The sequence below is a fragment of the Microcaecilia unicolor genome, chromosome 11 (assembly GCF_901765095.1).
Source record: "Microcaecilia unicolor chromosome 11, aMicUni1.1, whole genome shotgun sequence".
NCBI lineage: Eukaryota > Metazoa > Chordata > Amphibia > Gymnophiona > Siphonopidae > Microcaecilia > Microcaecilia unicolor.
Window position 1 is genome coordinate 68,337,165 of NC_044041.1, and position 16,929 is coordinate 68,354,093.

General features: G+C 44.6%; 1 protein-coding gene across 4 annotated transcripts in view; it reads right to left on the reverse strand.

Annotated features, from left to right (window-relative positions):
* Positions 1-16,929, reverse strand: part of PWWP3A (PWWP domain containing 3A, DNA repair factor) — a 170,630-nt gene that overhangs the window by 19,002 nt on the left and 134,699 nt on the right. For all 4 annotated transcript variants that reach the window (XM_030220350.1, XM_030220353.1, XM_030220352.1 and 1 more), the window contains one exon: positions 14,536-14,969. In XM_030220350.1, coding sequence (XP_030076210.1) covers positions 14,536-14,969 — 434 coding nt within the window. The remainder of the gene's footprint in view (positions 1-14,535; positions 14,970-16,929) is intronic.

Consider the following 16,929-nt stretch of genomic DNA (forward strand, 5'->3'; position numbering starts at 1 on the left):
CCGTTGTGTTTTGGCCGTTAGGCCTGCATCAGGAGTCTACAAAACACATATATACAAATAAATAAACGTTAAATAAAAACAAACCATATGTAGTCAAAGAATCAAATGCTAAAAAGCTAAAACAATGTAAAATATTGTAAAATAAAAACTAATGAAATATTAAAAAACATATATAAATGGACAGTTAAAGAACAAATAAAAGTATGTATACATCAGTTGCTAAATACAAGCCATATGACAAAAATGTATGTAAAGTACTCTTGTGTCAATCGTAGAGTGATAGTATTGCATAAAAAAGATGTGCACAGTTAATTACAGATAGATAAAAAATAAAAAATACATAAATAGAGATGGAACATACAAGGCATATCTACTGTAATAAAACTCACCCTCAACGTTCTGAGGACACTGACATCTGTGAAGCCAAGCCCTGACTTCCTTCAAAAAGGTTTGAAGGTTCGTGGTGGTTAAGCCACCAAAATCGCTCCGGGCCCCTGCCCTCGAGGGCGGAGCAATGGCTGAACGAAGGGGTTGGCAGGGAGGGAGGCAGGGAGGGTGGGAAATTGCTCCGGGCCACGCCCTCGCCTCTAACGTCATGACGTTGGGGGCGGAGCAATGGCAGAACAACGAAGGGGTTGGCCAGGGAGGTGGGGGGTGTTGGCGACGAAAACCTTGCTAGCGCCCGTTTCATTTGCTCTGAAACGGGCCTCTTTTACTAGTAAATAAATAAAATATATCTGCACAATATTTAAGAAATGTATTCTATATATAGTACACAGACAATAATCTTTTTGTAAAAATCTATACGCTTAAATGCATTTGTGTGTCTCTGTGCACATAATACTGATAAACCTATGCATATCATACATGTCTGTTTGTCTTCTCTGAGGGATATGTCTTAGTGAAAATGTAAAAGATATGAAACCAGTAGTGATGAAACCCATAAAAACTTTGAAAAAATGAGGGAGAAAGGGAGAGGGATGATCATTTTGAGTCCATGAATAAGGATTTATTAATAAGACTAGGGTCAAAAATGGGGAAAACAAATTCCCGGTAAATGAGTGAAAATTGAAACTAAGAGATGAAAAAAGAAAAAATGCGAAATAGAATAAAGAATAAAAAATGGATAAATATATAGAACAAAACAAAAATAAAATGAAAAAAGGAGGGAAAAAAGGGGGGGGGGGAAGAAAAAGGGGAGGAAAGGGAGAAGAAAAAGAAGAGAAAAGGGGGGCAACAGGGGGAGAGGGAAAAAGGGAGAAAAAAAGGAAGGAAATGCAATCTACCAGCCAATTAGCAATGGTGCGTTTCCCGATGGTGACCCCCATCCTGTTGGGATCAAAAGAAACAAAATGTTGGGCAGACTGTCTGTGGGGCCTGGTCCGCTCCATGTAGTAGGCAAATGCTCTTTTACAATCCAAGGTGTGCAAGCTGCTTTCTCCAGGATGGGTATGAGGTCGGGGAAAAAATGCTGGCAAGACAATCGACTGGTTCAGATGGAATTCCGACACCACCTTCAGTAAGAACTTAGGGTGAGTGCGGAGGACTACTCTGTTGTGATAAAACTTAGTATAAGGTACATCCACCACTAAGGCCTGAAGCTCACTGACTGAAGTAACAGCCACAAAGAAAACAACTTTCCAGGTCAAGTACTTCAGTTGGCAGGAATTCAGTCGCTCAAAAGGAGTTTTCATCAGCTGGGTGAGAATGATGTTGAGATCCCATGACACTGATGGAGGTTTGACAGGGGGCTTTGACAAAAGCAAACCTCTCATGAAGCGAACCAGAGGATGTCCAGAGATAGGCTTACCTTCTACACGTTGATTATAAGCACTAATTGTAATAAGATGAACCCTTACAGAATTGGTCTTGAAACCAGACTCTGATACGTGTAGAAAGTATTCAAGCAGGGTCTGTGTATGACAAGCAAGGGGCTCTAGGGCCTCGTTCTCACACCAGACGGCAAACCTCCTTCGTTTGAGACAATAGCACCTCTTGGTGGAGTCTTTCCTGGAAGCCAGCAAGACCCGGGACACACCCTCCGAAAGATCCAGGGAAGCAAATTCTAGGCTCTCAACATCCAAGCTGCAAGAGACAGAAACTGGAGGTTGGGATGTAGAAGGAACCCCTCATTCTGTGTGATAAGGGTCGGAAAACACTCCAATCTCCACGGCTCTTCGGAGGATAACTCCAGAAGAAGAGGGAACCATATCTGTCATGGCCAGTACGGCGCAATCAGAATCATGGTTCTGCAATCCTGCTTGAGCTTCAACAAAGTTTTCCCCCACTAGCGGTATGGGAGGATATACATACAGAAGATCTGTCCCCCAACTGAGGAGGAGGGCATCTGATGCTAGTCTGTCGTTGGCCTGAAGCCTGTAACAGAACTGAGGGTCCTTGTGGTTGATCTAAGTGGCAAAAAGATCCACCAAGGGGGGTGCCCCACACTCTGAAGATCTTGTGGGCAATGCCCATATTGAGAGACCACTCGTGTAGTTGCATTATGCTGCTCAGTCTGTTGGCCAAGGTATTGTTTTTGCCCGCCAGATAAGTGGCTCAAAGGAACATGCCACTTTGGTGACCCCAATGCCACATCTGAACGGCTTCCTGACACTGAGTGCGTGATCTAGTGCTCCTCTGCTTGTTGGTGTAATACATTTGATAGATACTGGTTACAAGTATTCCTCTCAGTATGTAATTTTTGTGTTTCATATATCAGAGGAACAGACTTCAGATGCTCTTCCTTTTCAGAGTTCTCATATGTTTTGAGAGCTGGCAGGTTGCGTCATATCTAAAATTGACATTTTGTTTGTTTCTTATAGATATGATGCGAGCTCCTCAATAGTTAAAAACCTCCGGTTTAACATTAAGTTATATCTCTAGAAGGCTACCTACTTTTATTCTTTTGAGTAGAAGAGCCACCTATTTTAGTTGTAACCATAGCTGAATTAGAAGGGAACGCTCGACAGAGTCCCTGTTTCGTCTCTTCTTCTTCCGGAGGGAGTGGAAAACATGAAAAAGGATCTGAAAAAGCTAGAAGAATGGTCTAAGGTTTGGCAATTAAAATTAAATGCGAAGAAATGCAAAGTGATGCACTTAGGGAGTAGAAATCCAAGAGAGGCGTATGTATTAGGCGGTGAGAATCTGTTAGGTACGGATGGGGAGAGGGATCTTGGGGTGATAGTATCTGAGGATCTGAAGGCGATGAAACAGTGTGACAAGGCGGTGGCTGTAGCCAGAAGGTTACTAGGCTGTATAGAGAGAGAGAGGTGTGACCAGCAGAAGAAAAGAGGTGTTGATGCCCCTGTACAAGTTGTTGGTGAGGCCCCACCTGGAGTATTGTGTTCAGTTTTGGAGGCCGTATCTTGCTAAGGATGTAAAAAGAATTGAAGCGGTGCAAAGAAAAGCTACGAGGATGGTATGGGATTTGCGTTACAAGACGTATGAGGAGAGACTTGCGGACCTGAACATGTATACCCTGGAGGAAAGGAGGAACAGGGGTGATATGATACAGACGTTCAAATATTTGAAAGGTATTAATCCGCAAACGAACCTTTTCCGGCGATGGGAAGGCGGTAGAACGAGAGGGCATGAAATGAGATTGAAGGGGGGCAGACTCAAGAATAATGTCAGGAAGTATTTTTTCACGGAGAGGGTGGTGGATGCTTGGAATGCCCTCCCGCGGGAGGTGGTGGAGATGAAAACGGTAACGGAATTCAAACATGAGTGGGATAAACATAAAGGAATCCTGTGCAGAAGAAAGGGATCCTCAGGAGCTTAGCCTAGAATGGGTGGCAGAGCTGGTGGTTGGGAGGCGGGGCTAGTGTGGGCAGACATATACGGTCTGTGCTGGGGCTGGTGGTTGGGAGTCGGGACTAGTGCTGGGCAGACTTATACGGTCTGTGCCGGGGCTGGTGGTTGGGCGGCGGGGATAGTGCTGGGCAGACTTATACGGTCTGTGCCAGAGCTGGGGGTTGGTGGTTGGGAGGCGGGGATAGGGCTGGCCAGACTTATACGGTCTGTGCACTGAAGAGGACAGTACAAATAAAAAAAGTAGCACATATGAATTTATCTTCTTGGGCAGACTGGATGGACCATGCAGGTCTTTTTCTGCCGTCATCTACTATGTTACTATGTTACTTAAGGAGCTGGACCCTCGGCTACTGCTGGTGTCCTAAAACAAAGAATAGCGTTATGAGAGGAGGCCAGGATATATGTTAACTGGTTTCCTATGCAGAAATAATAATTAAACAAGCCTACCTTATAAGTACATAAGTAATGCCATACTGGGAAAAGACCAAGGGTCCATCGAGCCCAGCATCCTGTCCACGACAGCGGCCAATCCAGGCCAAGGGCACCTGGCAAGCTTCCCAAACATACAAACATTCTATACATGTTATTCCTGGAATTTTGGATTTTTCCAAGTCCGTTTAGTAGCGGTTTATGGACTTGTCCTTTAGGAATCCGTCCAACCCATTTTTAAACTCTGCTAAGCTAACCGCCTTCACCACTTTCTCCAGCATCGAATTCCAGAGTTTAATTACACGTTGGGTGAAGAAAAATTTTCTCCGATTTGTTTTAAATTTACTACACTGTAGTTTCATCGCATGCCCCCTAGTCCTAGTATTTTTGGAAAGCGTGAACAGACGCTACACATCCACCTGTTCCACTCCACTCATTATTTTATATACCTCTATCATGTCTCCCCTCAGCCGTCTCTTCTCCAAGCTGTATAGCCCTAGCGTCCTTAGTCTTTCTTCATAGGGAAGTTGTCCCATCCCCGCTATCATTTTAGTGGCCCTTCGCTGCACCTTTTCCAATTCTACTATATCTTTCTTGAGATGCGGCGACCAGAATTGAACACAATACTCAAGGTGCGGTCGCATCATGGAGCGATACAACGGCATTATAACATCCTAACACCTGTTTTCCATACCTTTCCTAATAATACCCAACATTCTATTCGCTTTCTTAGCCGCAGCAGCACACTGAGCAGAAGGTTTCAGTGTGTTATCGACGACGACACCCAGATCCCTTTCTTGGTCCGTAACTCCTAACGTGGAACCTTGCATGACGTAGCTATAATTCGGGTTCTTTTTTCCCACATGCATCACCTTGCACTTGCTCACATTAAACATCATCTGCCATTTAGCCGCCCAGTCTCCCAGTCTCGTAAGGTCCTCTTGTAATTTTTCACAATCCTGTCGCGATTTAACGACTTTGAATAACTTTGTGTCATCAGCAAATTTAATTACCTCGCTAGTTACTCCCATCTCTAAATCATTTATAAATATATTAAAAAGCAGCGGTCCTAGCACGGACCCCTGAGGAACCCCACTAACTACCCTTCTCCATTGTGAATACTGCCCATTTAACCCCACTCTCTGTTTCCTATTTTGGAGTCCGACTATTTTTTTATGTGGGACTCTAGAGGAAATCAGTCAAAATGGCGCCGGTATTTAAACCGACGCTGGCAACGTCGACCAGTCGTGTGACCCTAACCTGTTTACATGGGCTTTGAATTTTTTAAAGGACTAACTGACCCTAAGGGTGATCATAGAACCTATTACAAAAAAGCTTTCCATTCTATTCGGTTGTTAAGTCCAGTAGGTGTTAAAGTATTTAGTCTGAAGAACCAGCGTTGTTCCGTTTGGATCAGGACGCAATCTGTCTCCACCTCTTATGGATTTAGAGACCTGATCTATCTGGTGAACAATAGCAGTTAGCAGATAACTACTTATGTATGACAGTTCTTCTCAAAAACCGCAGCAAGTTGTTTAACCATCTGCCCAATCATAGAAGTTAAGATCAGCTGCACAGTGTGATTATATCGTTGGTTTCTATAGGAGGAGGGACTATAGGTACGGGGCTATCAGACAGAAGGCCCTTTGCCCTTCGTAATGTACTGTTTTGATTTGCCTTAGAGATTTTGTCATAGATTTCTGTGTATTAGAAATGTTCCTTAAGCTATGTTCACTTTGTAAAACGTAATAAACAGATTTAAATATAGAGACCTGATCTATAGTTAAACATTTAAAATCCATAAAAGTATGGAGTGTTTCCTAACAGTGAACTACCAATGGAGCTTCCTTTCGTTGGTGGGTGATATTAAATTTGTGGTCACTGAGACGTTGTTTGAGAGTACGTGTAGTTTTGCCTACATATAATTTTTGGCAAGGGCATATTAAAATATATACCACTTGGGTACTGTTGCAATCTGTGTCATATTTTATACTTTTTATGATCTGTAGGATTCGTAAAAGTTTGGATTTTGGCCCCTAGAGTAGGCAATACGTAATTGTTGATCGCAAAAAGCTGGATGTGCCTGTAATATTCTCCAATGAAATTTTAATACACGAGCTATTCCTTTGAAGCTGTGAGTATATTTCAATATGCATGTTTGTAACTGCCTGACACTTTGACTTTAGATTGCAAGAAAGAGTCTCTGTCATTATACTTAGCTCTAGTGTAGGCAGTTTTCAGGATTGCAGTGGTATATTTTCTATTATTGAATTTTTCCAGCAAAATTTTAGCTTGATCTTTAAATGTTTTAGTAACACTACAAATCCTGCGGTGTCTAAAAAACTGAGAAAATGGCAAGCTGTTTTTTGTTGCCAAAGGATGATTGCTCTCTTAATGCAGGAGAGTATTATGGTCCGTGGGTTTAACATATACTTTGGTGGTGAATGATGATTGTTCTTGGATGACCAAAACATCCAAAAAGTTAATCATGTGAAGAGATAATGTTGTTTGGTAAACCTGATATATATATCTCTATCATTTAACTGCCTACACTAAAGCTAAGTATGACGACAGAGACTCTTTGTTACAATCTAAAGTCAAGTGTCAGATAGGCAGCTACAAACATGCATGGGAAAATTAGGCTCTTACCTTGATAATTTTCTTTCCTTTAGTCACAGCAGATGAATCCATTGATGGGTTGTATCCGCCTACCAGCAGGTGGAGATAGAGAACGCTGAAAGCACATGGTGTTCCTGGACGCCGAGCCCCCTCTGCCTTCAGTATATGAAATCTCCAAAGCAGAGAGAATAAGAAAGGCAAAATAACAAACTTGCCTCACAGAGAACAAATGCCCCTGAACCGGAGCAATAACCAAAGGAGGGACATTATCAACCTCCTGCAATAAAAACAGCATGTAGTAACTCTGATAGCTTGTCTTCAAGTACTCCTGATGAGGCACAATGTCTGTATGCAACATCTGTACAAAAACTAAAGTCAGACAGAGAGGGATCATGGATTCATCTGCTGTGACTAAAGGAAAGAAAATTATCAATGTAAGAACCTAATTTTCCCTTCCTTGTCATCAACAGCAGATGAATCCATTAACTGATGGGATGTACCAAAGCACTCCCTAAGTAGGGTGGGAACAGGCAACTCCGTGAGCAAGCATTTGCGCTCCAAAATGCGCATCCTTCCGCGCTGCCACATCCAACCTGTAATGCCACACGAAAAAGAGAGCTCTTGAAGAGAAAAGGCACCTGCTTCAGCCCATGAAGAGGACATTGCCCTAGTAGAGTGCGCTTTAAACGCTTCAGTGGCGACCGCCCTGAAAGCAGATAAGCAGAAAAAATGAGTTCCTTAAGCCAGCGGGCTATAGTGGCCTTAGACGCCGGAAGCCCCCGTCAGGGACCTGCCAACAAAACAAATAAATGACATCTGCAGATACTGCCACAGAGCCCTGTGGAGTCCGGAAACTCCTCCTTACAAAAGGAAATCGCCACGCCGAGAAAGCGAGCTTCTCTCTCTCTCTCTTTTTTTTATTTATTGCATTTGTATCCACATTTTCCCACATATTTGCAGGCTCAATGTGGCTTACAGAGTTTTGTTATGACAGTCATTACAGGATATCAGATACAATTGGTAATGTACAAAGATTAAGTAATGGAAGAGAGAGGGAAGGTATTAGGCAGGATAGCATGGAAGGTGGACTTTAATATTTGAATGGGTTGGTGAGGTAGTTTGTAAGGCTATGGGTTATCTTTGTAGGCCTTGTTGAAGAGATGTGTCTTCAGAGATTTGCGAAAGTTAGTTATTTCGTCAATAGTTTTCAGGGCTGTAGGTAGTACATTCCACAACTGCGTGCTCATGTATAAGAAGGTGGTGGCATGTATCAGCTTCTATTTCAGTCCTTTACAGCTGGGGAAGTGCAGATTGAGAAATCTGCGGGCTGATCTTATGGCGTTTCTGGGAGGCAAGTCCACGAGGTTTGGCATATAGATTGGGGCGTCTGCGTGCAGATCTTGAACGCAATGTGTTCCTTGAGTGGGAGCCAGTGGAGTTTCTCTCTTAAGGGTTTTGCACTTTCATGTTTAGTTTTTCCAAATAGCTGCGGTATTCTGGGCTGTTTGGAGTTTTTTGATAGTCTGTTCTTTGCAGCTAGCGTATAGTTGCAGTAGTCCAAATGACTTATTACCATTGACTGTACCAGGGTTCGGAAGATGTATCTTGGGAAGAAAGGTTTTACTCTTTTGAGTTTCCACATGGTAGTGGAACATCTTTTTCGTCGTATTCTTCACATGGGCATCGAGTGTGAGGTTTCGATCGATGGTAACTCCAAGAATTTTCAGATTTTGGGAGACGGGTAGAGAACAGTATGGTGTGGTTATGGTGGAGTAGTTGTTTGTGTTGTGTTGTGAGGTCAGTACAAGACATATAGGCATATTTTCAAAGCACTTAGCCTTCCAAAGTTCCATAGAAACCTATGGAACTTTGGATGGCTAAGTGCTTTGAAAATGAGCCCCATTGTGTTTTTTCTGCGTTGAGTTTTAGCTGGAATGCGTCCGCCCAGGAGTGCATGATTTGGAGGCTTTGGTTGATCTCGTTGGTGATTTCGTTTAGATCATGTTTGAACAGGATGTAAATTCTGACATCGTCTGCGTATATGTAGGGGTTGAGGTTTTGATTGGCTAGAAGTTTGGCTAGAGGTATCATCATTAGGTTGAAGAGAGTTGGTGAGAGGGGGGATCCTAGGGGAACTCCACATTCCGGTATCCATGAGGGTGATATGTCCGTGTTCGTTGTTACTTGGTATGATCTTGTAGCCAGGAATCCTTTGAGCCATTTGAGTACTGTGCCTCGTATATGTAATAGTATTCCATGATTAACCATGTTGAAGGCGCTGGACATGTCGAATTGTAGGACTAGTATGTTACCACCAGTTGCAATTGCTTGTTTGAATGAGTTCATTGCAGACACTAGTACAGTTTCGGTGCTGTGATTTGACCGGAATCCTGATTGAGACTCATGCAGAATTGAGTGTTTATTTAGGTATTCAGTAAGTTGTTTCGTCACTATGCCCTCCATGAGTTTGGTTATGAGCGGAATAGATGCTACTGGGAGATAATTGGTTATGTCCATTGTGCTTTTTTTAGCATCTTTTGGCAGCGGAGTGAGTAGGATGTTTCCTTTATCTGTGGGAAAGAGACCAATTTTTTTTACTGTGAGGAAAGTTAGAGGCAGGCAGCCACAGAGGAACTCCAGGAGGAGGGGGAATGGGGTAAGGCAGGGACAGGGAAAACCAAGTATGCCTTTAAAGTGGTGGCAGTATGCCTTTAAAGTTGGCACCACCAGCCACAAAATCCCCCGCTCTACTGGCAAAGCACAGGAGCCACCCCAGGCAGAAATCCAGGAGCTGAGAAAGCGACGTCCACACCTGCTGGGAGATAGAAATATACTGAAGGCAGAGGGGGCTGGGTGTCCAGGAACACCATGTGCTTTCAGTGTTCTCTATCTCCACCTGCTGGTAGGCGGATACAACCCATCAGTTAATGGATTCATCTGCTGTTGATGACAAGGAAATTGAAATATACTCACGGCTTCAAAGGAATAGCTCGTGTATTAAAATTTCATTGGAGAATATTACAGGCACATCCAGCTTTTCGCGATCAGCAATTACGTATTGCCTACTCTAGGGGCCAAAATCTTTGTGACATACTACAGCAGAAATTGACTAACATGACTACGAATGTGAATATAGCCCATAAAGCATGTGGCAAATGCTTGTTCTGTCCAAATATGATTACTACTCAAACTTTTACGAATTCTACAGATCATAAAAAGTATAACATAAAATATGACACAGATTGCAACAGTACCCACGTGGTATATATATTTTAATATGGCGTTGCCAAAAATTATATGTAGGCAAAACTACACGTACTCTCAAACAACGTCTCAGTGACCACAAATTTAATATCACCCACCAACAAAAGGAAGCTCCACTGGCAGTTCACTGTTTGGAAACACTCCATACTTTTATGGATTTTAAATGTTTAACTATAGATTAGGTCGCTAAATCCATAAGAGGTGGAGACAGAGATTGTATCCTGATCCAAACGGAACAACGTTGGATGTTCAAACTAAATACTTAACACCTACCGGATTTAACAACCAAATAGAATGGAAAGCTTTTTTGTAATAGGTTCTATGGTGGTTAGGTGCCAAAGGCGACATTGGTGGGCTTTGAGCAGTGATTTGAAGATGGGCAGGGAGGGGGCTTGGCGTATGTGCTCAGGGAGTTTGTTCCACGCTTGAGGTGAGGCGAGGCAGAAAGGGCGGAGCCTGGAGTTGGCGGTGGTGGAGAAGGGTACTGAAAGGAGGGATTTGTCTAGAGAGCGGAGGTTACGGGTAGGAACGTAAGGGGAGATGAGGGTAGAGAGGTAAGGAGGGGCTGCGGATCGAGTGCATTTGTAGGTTAGTAGGAGAAGCTTGAACTGTATGCGGTACCTGATCGGAAGCCAGTGAAGTGACTTGAGGAGAGGGGTGATATGAGTATATCGGTCCAGGCGGAATATAAGACGTGCAGCCAAGTTCTGAATGGACTGAAGAGGGGATAGATGGCTAAGTGGGAGGCCAGTGAGGAGTAGGTTGCAGTAGTCAAGGTGAGAGGTAATGAGAGAGTGGATGAGAGTACGGTTGGTGTGCTCAGAGAGGAACGGGCGAATTTTGCTAATGTTATAGAGGAAGAAGCGACAGGTCTTGGCTATCTGCTGGATATGTGCAGAGAAGGAGAGGGAGGAGTCGAAGATGACACCGAGGTTGTGGGCAGATGAGATGGGGACGATGAGGGTGTTATCAACTGAAATAGAGAGTGGAGGGAGAGGAGAGGTGGGTTTGGGTGGGAAGACAAGAAGTTCGGTCTTGGCCATGTTCAGTTTCAGGTGGCGATTGGACATCCATGCAGCAATGTCGGATAAGCAGGCCGATACTTTGGCCTGGGTTTCCGCAGTGTTGTCTGGTGTGGAGAGATAAAGCTGGGTGTCGTCAGCATAGAGATGGTAGTGGAAGCCATGAGATGAAATCAGGGAGCCCAGGGAAGAGGTGTAGATTGAGAAAAGGAGGGGTCCAAGGACAGATCCCTGGGGGACTCCGACAGAGAGTGGGATAGGGGAGGAGGACGAACCCTGAGAATGTACTCTGAAGGTATGATGGGAGAGATAAGAGGAGAACCAGGAGAGGACAGAGCCCTGGAATCCAAAGGAGGACAGAGTGTCAAGAAGTAAGTTATGATTGACAGTGTCAAAGGCGGCGGATAGGTCGAGGAGGATGAGGATGGAGTAGTGACCTTTGGATTTGGCAAGGAGTAGGTCATTGCAGACTTTAGATAGTGCCGTTTCTGTCGAGTGCAGGGGGCGAAAGCCGGATTGAAGCGGATCGAGAATGGCATGAGAGGAGAGAAAATCGAGGCAACGGCTGTGGACGGCGCGTTCAAGTATCTTGGAGAGGAAAGGTAGGAGGGAAATGGGGCGGTAGTTGGAGGGACAGGTAGGGTCAAGTGATGGCTTTTTGAGGAGGGGTGTGACTACGGCATGCTTGAAGGTGTACGGGACAGTTGCAGTGGAAAGAGAGAGGTTAAGGATATGACAGATAGGGGGGGTGATAGTAGGAGAGATGGTGTTAAGTAAGTTGGTGGGGATGGGGTCTGAGGAACAGGTGGTGCATTTCGAGGAGGAGAGGAGATGGGCGGTTTCCTCTTCGGTGATATCAGGAAAAGAGGAGAAGGAGGCCTGGGTTGGTTGGTTGAGGGAATGGGTAATGGGATGAAGAGGAGGGGAGGGTTTGGTGGTGAGTTCAAGTTTGATCTTCTGGACCTTGTCGCGGAAGTAGTCAGCCAGTGATTGAGGAGAAAGTGAGGGGGGGGGGGGGAGCGGAGGGCACTTTGAGGAGGGAATTGAGGGTGGCGAAGAGACGACGAGGGTTAGAGCTGAGGGAATTGGTCAATTGGGTGTAATAGTCCTGTTTGGCGAGGAATAGGGAGGACTGGAAGGAGGATAACATGAATTTGTAGTGAATGAAATCAGTATGGGTGCGAGATTTCCTCCATAGGCGTTCAGCCGATCGGGTGCAGGAGCGAAGGTATCGGGTGCCAGGGGTCAGCCAGGGCTGGGGATTAGTACGCCTTGTGGGGCGGGAGACAGATGATGCAAGGGTGTCAAGAGCAGAGGAGAGAGTGGCATTGTAAGTGGAGACAGCCTTGTCGACGGACTCTGAGGACAAGATGGAAGGGAGGCGATCAGAGATAATAGAGGATAAGGTGGGGGGGTCGACAGCCAGGAGATTCCTGGAAGTGGCGGTTAGAGTTGGGCGGGACTGAGGGGGAGGGTGATGAAGTGTGAATGTGATCAGGTGATGGTCAGAGATAGGAAGAACTGATGTACAGAAATTGGAGGGTGAGCAGGTAGAAGAGAGGACGAGATCAAGACAGTGACCAGATTTGTGAGTAGGGGTGGTGGAGCTCACCTGGAGGTTGAAGGAGGAGGTTAGAGTGAGGAATTGAGAAGCGTATGAGTCACTGAGGCTCCTCAGTGCTGACGAGGACAACATGGAATCCACACATTGCCTCGGGATCGGGTCCAATGATGGATGGTCCTGTACAGTAGGAGGCCTCAAGGCAGGTGTAGACCCACTCGATGCTTCACTGCTCCCAGTGTCTAGCAGCAGCCATGTTTACCCACGCTCCCGATGCCGGTGTGAAACTCGACATTGATGCTGATGAACCAGACTTGGCTCCTAAAATCCTCTCTCGTTGAGTCTCTCTGGAAACCTGGGTCCTCTTCTTTGTGCGAAAATGGAGAACACAGTTAGTGGGGCTATGGTCGGGCACAAGACACTGCAGACACCAGGAATGGGTGTCCTTCCCAGAGATTGTCTGATTGTACCGGAAATAGCACTTAAAGCCACTGGGAACCTTTGTGGACGTGGAAGGAAAAACTTCCTTGGCTAAATTAAACGAAACAAAGGTGCCTGAAAAAGGGGCAAGGCACGGCAAAAAAACGAAGGGATAATCCATGGCCGAAGTCAAGGCCTAAAAGCGGCCAAACGATGATTAAAAAGAAAGGAAACTTAAAACCATGCAAACTAAAAATATACAGGAATGGTGAAAAAAAAAAAGTGGGTTCCACAACTGGGAACACAATTTGAGGACGAAAAATTGCCAAAAGGCATGAAAAAGCTCTTTAGGACCGAGCGTTGTCAGGAGACGGTAAAAAACAAAACACACCCTCTCCTCACCGCAAAAAGAACTGAGACTGCGTTCTCACGGTGGTCAGGAAGGCACTCATGCATGTGCAGTGGAGCTTGTCTCATGCTCCACATAGCTCTACTTATACTTATTATAAGTCCCAGACAGGGAGACACAGATCGGCACCACCCACTTGTGAGAATAAGTGAGCGTGAGCCTACTTGACCGCGGAGAAAATCAGATAAAACCAGTTTGGTACAGTGGAGGACAGCTACTCCTCTGCCTTTACGAGATGAGCGATTATATACTAAATAATGGTATCCAGGGGGAGTTGCCTGGTTCAGATAAGTGGCGTTTGTATCCGTCAACCATGTTTCAGTAAGAAAAAAGGTCAAGCTTATACAACAGAATAAGATCATAAATAAGTGAGTGTTTGTTATGAACAGAGCGGCAGTTCAGCGAACCTGCTATTAAGAAGGTGATGGAGGGAGGTGGATAAAAGGATGGCTGTGAGCTGCCATACCTGACCAGAGTGAGGAGGAAGGCAGGGTGGCGCTAGCCGATGAGCCCAGATAACTAGACTGACAGCATGGTGTGGCAGCAAAGCTATAATACACTCACAGGTGTTAATGGTGGGGCGGCAGCAGCTTGCCTAATGTGTAGCTATACTGCCCAGTTAACAGCAAAAATGTGACCTCCTGCAGACAGTTAAACTTTTATGCTGAAAGCTGGTACAATGTCTCTTTGACAGAAGGGCAGCGTTGCAGGGGCAACTGGGCAAAGTGGGTGCACTGCTCAAATGGTCCTTATCTATGTCCATTATGTTACTATGGGGCTCATTTTCAAACCATACACTTACAAGTTCCATAGGTTACTATGTAACGTTGTAAGTCTAAGTGCTTTGAAAATACACCTCCATGTTATCACATCAACCCTGGCTAAAACAGGCTCTACATCCCAATTCCCCCTACAGTTCCCAGGCTTGCAAGTATAACTTTACACCAATGTGAAACTACCACATGAAGGCACCCTCTCAAGACAACTCCCAGGTATACCTCAGGCAGAAGGACATCAAGGGTAAAGCGGGTCCGGTCTCCGTTTTTTAATGTCTCCAGACTGCTGCTCATTTGATCACACACACTCTTCAAATAAGTCACTACCATCTCACACTGTTCTTCATCCTCCAGGTAGGTCTCAATGCAGTTCAGGGATTGGCTTGTGTTCAGGAAATCTTGAAACCAACGCGATTTCTTTTTGCCTTTCATTATGGCCAGAAGATGCTTCTCTACTTTCTTGTTCTTCATAATATAATTTACCAACTTTTCATTGGCCTTGTCCCTAGCAGCCCTGGTTCGATCAGGAAGCATTTTCTTGGAGGACTGCTGCTTGGCAGGACTGGTTTCAGACTGTGATTCTTCTTCCGTTTCTCTTTCAATGACTGGAAATACCATTAAGGAACCTTGATTAACTTCCCTCCTAACTGGGTAACCTGGAAACACAACCAAAATGTGTAAATTAAAAAAAAAAATTTTCAACCAATACTAGTTTTTTTTTTTTTTTTTATATTTTCATTTATGAACGAAGACATACACATTAACAGAAACATGAAAGCACTAGGCAAATAGCAGGTATACATCCAAAGCAGAATAAAGGAACACATGGAATACATCATCCTCCCTGTGTAACAAGGAGCTGGAGTCAACCATAGGAAGCAGAGAAAACTATACAACGACCACACTGTGTATACCTCGATCACATTCCTACAGACTCACAAGCCACTCAACCATACCTCCCTCAACAAGCATCCCTCCTATACTCACTCCAGTCACACACCATACGCACACACTGGTTAGTATGAGTTTAAACATGGTGCCTGCCTCCAGAAAAGACGTGGAAAACCCCTGACTATGCCAGGGGCCCTTCCTTATAATGCTGCCATAAAATAATGTATCTAAGGAAGTTTGTGTTTTCTTTTTCCCCTTCATGGGTTTGGACATCCCACATCTTGTGAAACCCAAAGATCCACATTAGGAATCTTCCGATGTCCAGTAGTACAGGAGTACTTTAATAAGCACTAATGCAATACTCAGAATTTGTGGGTAGACAAAAATGTTGATCTGTAAGTCCCTGTTGATGCCCCAGTAACAACGTACTATAATTTATTTATTGTGAACATTTATATCCCACATATTCCCACCAAGGCGGGCTCTATGTGGCGTACAATGCAGGAGAACATAAAACAAAATAACAGTAGTGTGAAGCAGAGGAGAAGAGAGAAAAAAAAAAAAGGAGAGCAGGGGAGGGAGGGAAAACTGGAGGGAGAAGGAAGACGGAGATGCAAGGATCAAGCTGCTGAAGAGAATGAACAATCACACAGGTAGGTCTTCAGGGATTTCTTGAATAAGTTGTGATCAGTGGTCTCTTTTAACAATGATGGGAGAGCAGTTGTGATCAGTGGTCTCTTTTAACAATGATGGGAGAGCATGCCAATAACGGGGACACTGGAAGCAAAATGAAGAGGCAAAGAGCAGCTTGTAACGTAAGTTCTTGCAGGAAGGAAAGTGGAGATTGAGGTAGGTGCGGGAGGACTGCACAGTGTTCCTGGGTGGGAGGTCGACCAGGCTGTACATGTAGGAAGGAGCGTCTCCATAAATAATCTTGTGTGTAAGGGCACAGACTTTGAACTCAATCCGCTCCTTGATTGGGAGCCAGTGGAGCTTCTCATGAAGGGGTGCTGCTGCCTCAAATCGAGATTTACCAAATAGCAGCCTCGCCGCGGTGTTCTGCGCTGTCTGGAGTTTTTTTTAAGGGCATGCTCCTTGCAACTGGTGTAAATGCCATTGCAATAGTCGAAATAGCTCAAGACGAGGGAGTGAATAAGGGATCTGAAGATGGCAAAAGGCAGGTACTGCCTGATACGCCTGAGGGTCCTCATGGACAGGAACATTCGCTTCGTAATGGACGAGACTTGTAGATCAAGAGTCAAGTGGGGATCCAGAATGACCCCTAGGAGTTTCAAACTAGCAGCGACAGGAATGGAGAAGTTTTGTGCAGTACCTCCTGTTGTATATTCCTTTCTAAAGAGGCAAGAGCTGGGGACCACAACACAAGCTTGGGACACTCTAGAAAAGAGTGAAGCAGTGACACCACATGAATTTTACATTTAATACAATTGCTATCTTCCCATAGGTGCAATGTTGCCCCCCTTTCCCTAGTAATATACGCCCTATGCAAAAGTTTGTATTGTATCTCTTGAAGGTCTACAGATTTAAGCAAAGCGAATGTGTCAGCAAAAATCTCCAAAATCAGAGTTCCTGTGCTACATCTTGTTCCCACTTCTCCATTAATCTAAAAATACCCTGTGTGAGGCGGGTGGATAGCCGGTTAAAAAAGTTTTTTTTGTAGCAAAATTGAACTCCAGTACAGAACCTGCTCAAGTGTCACCATAC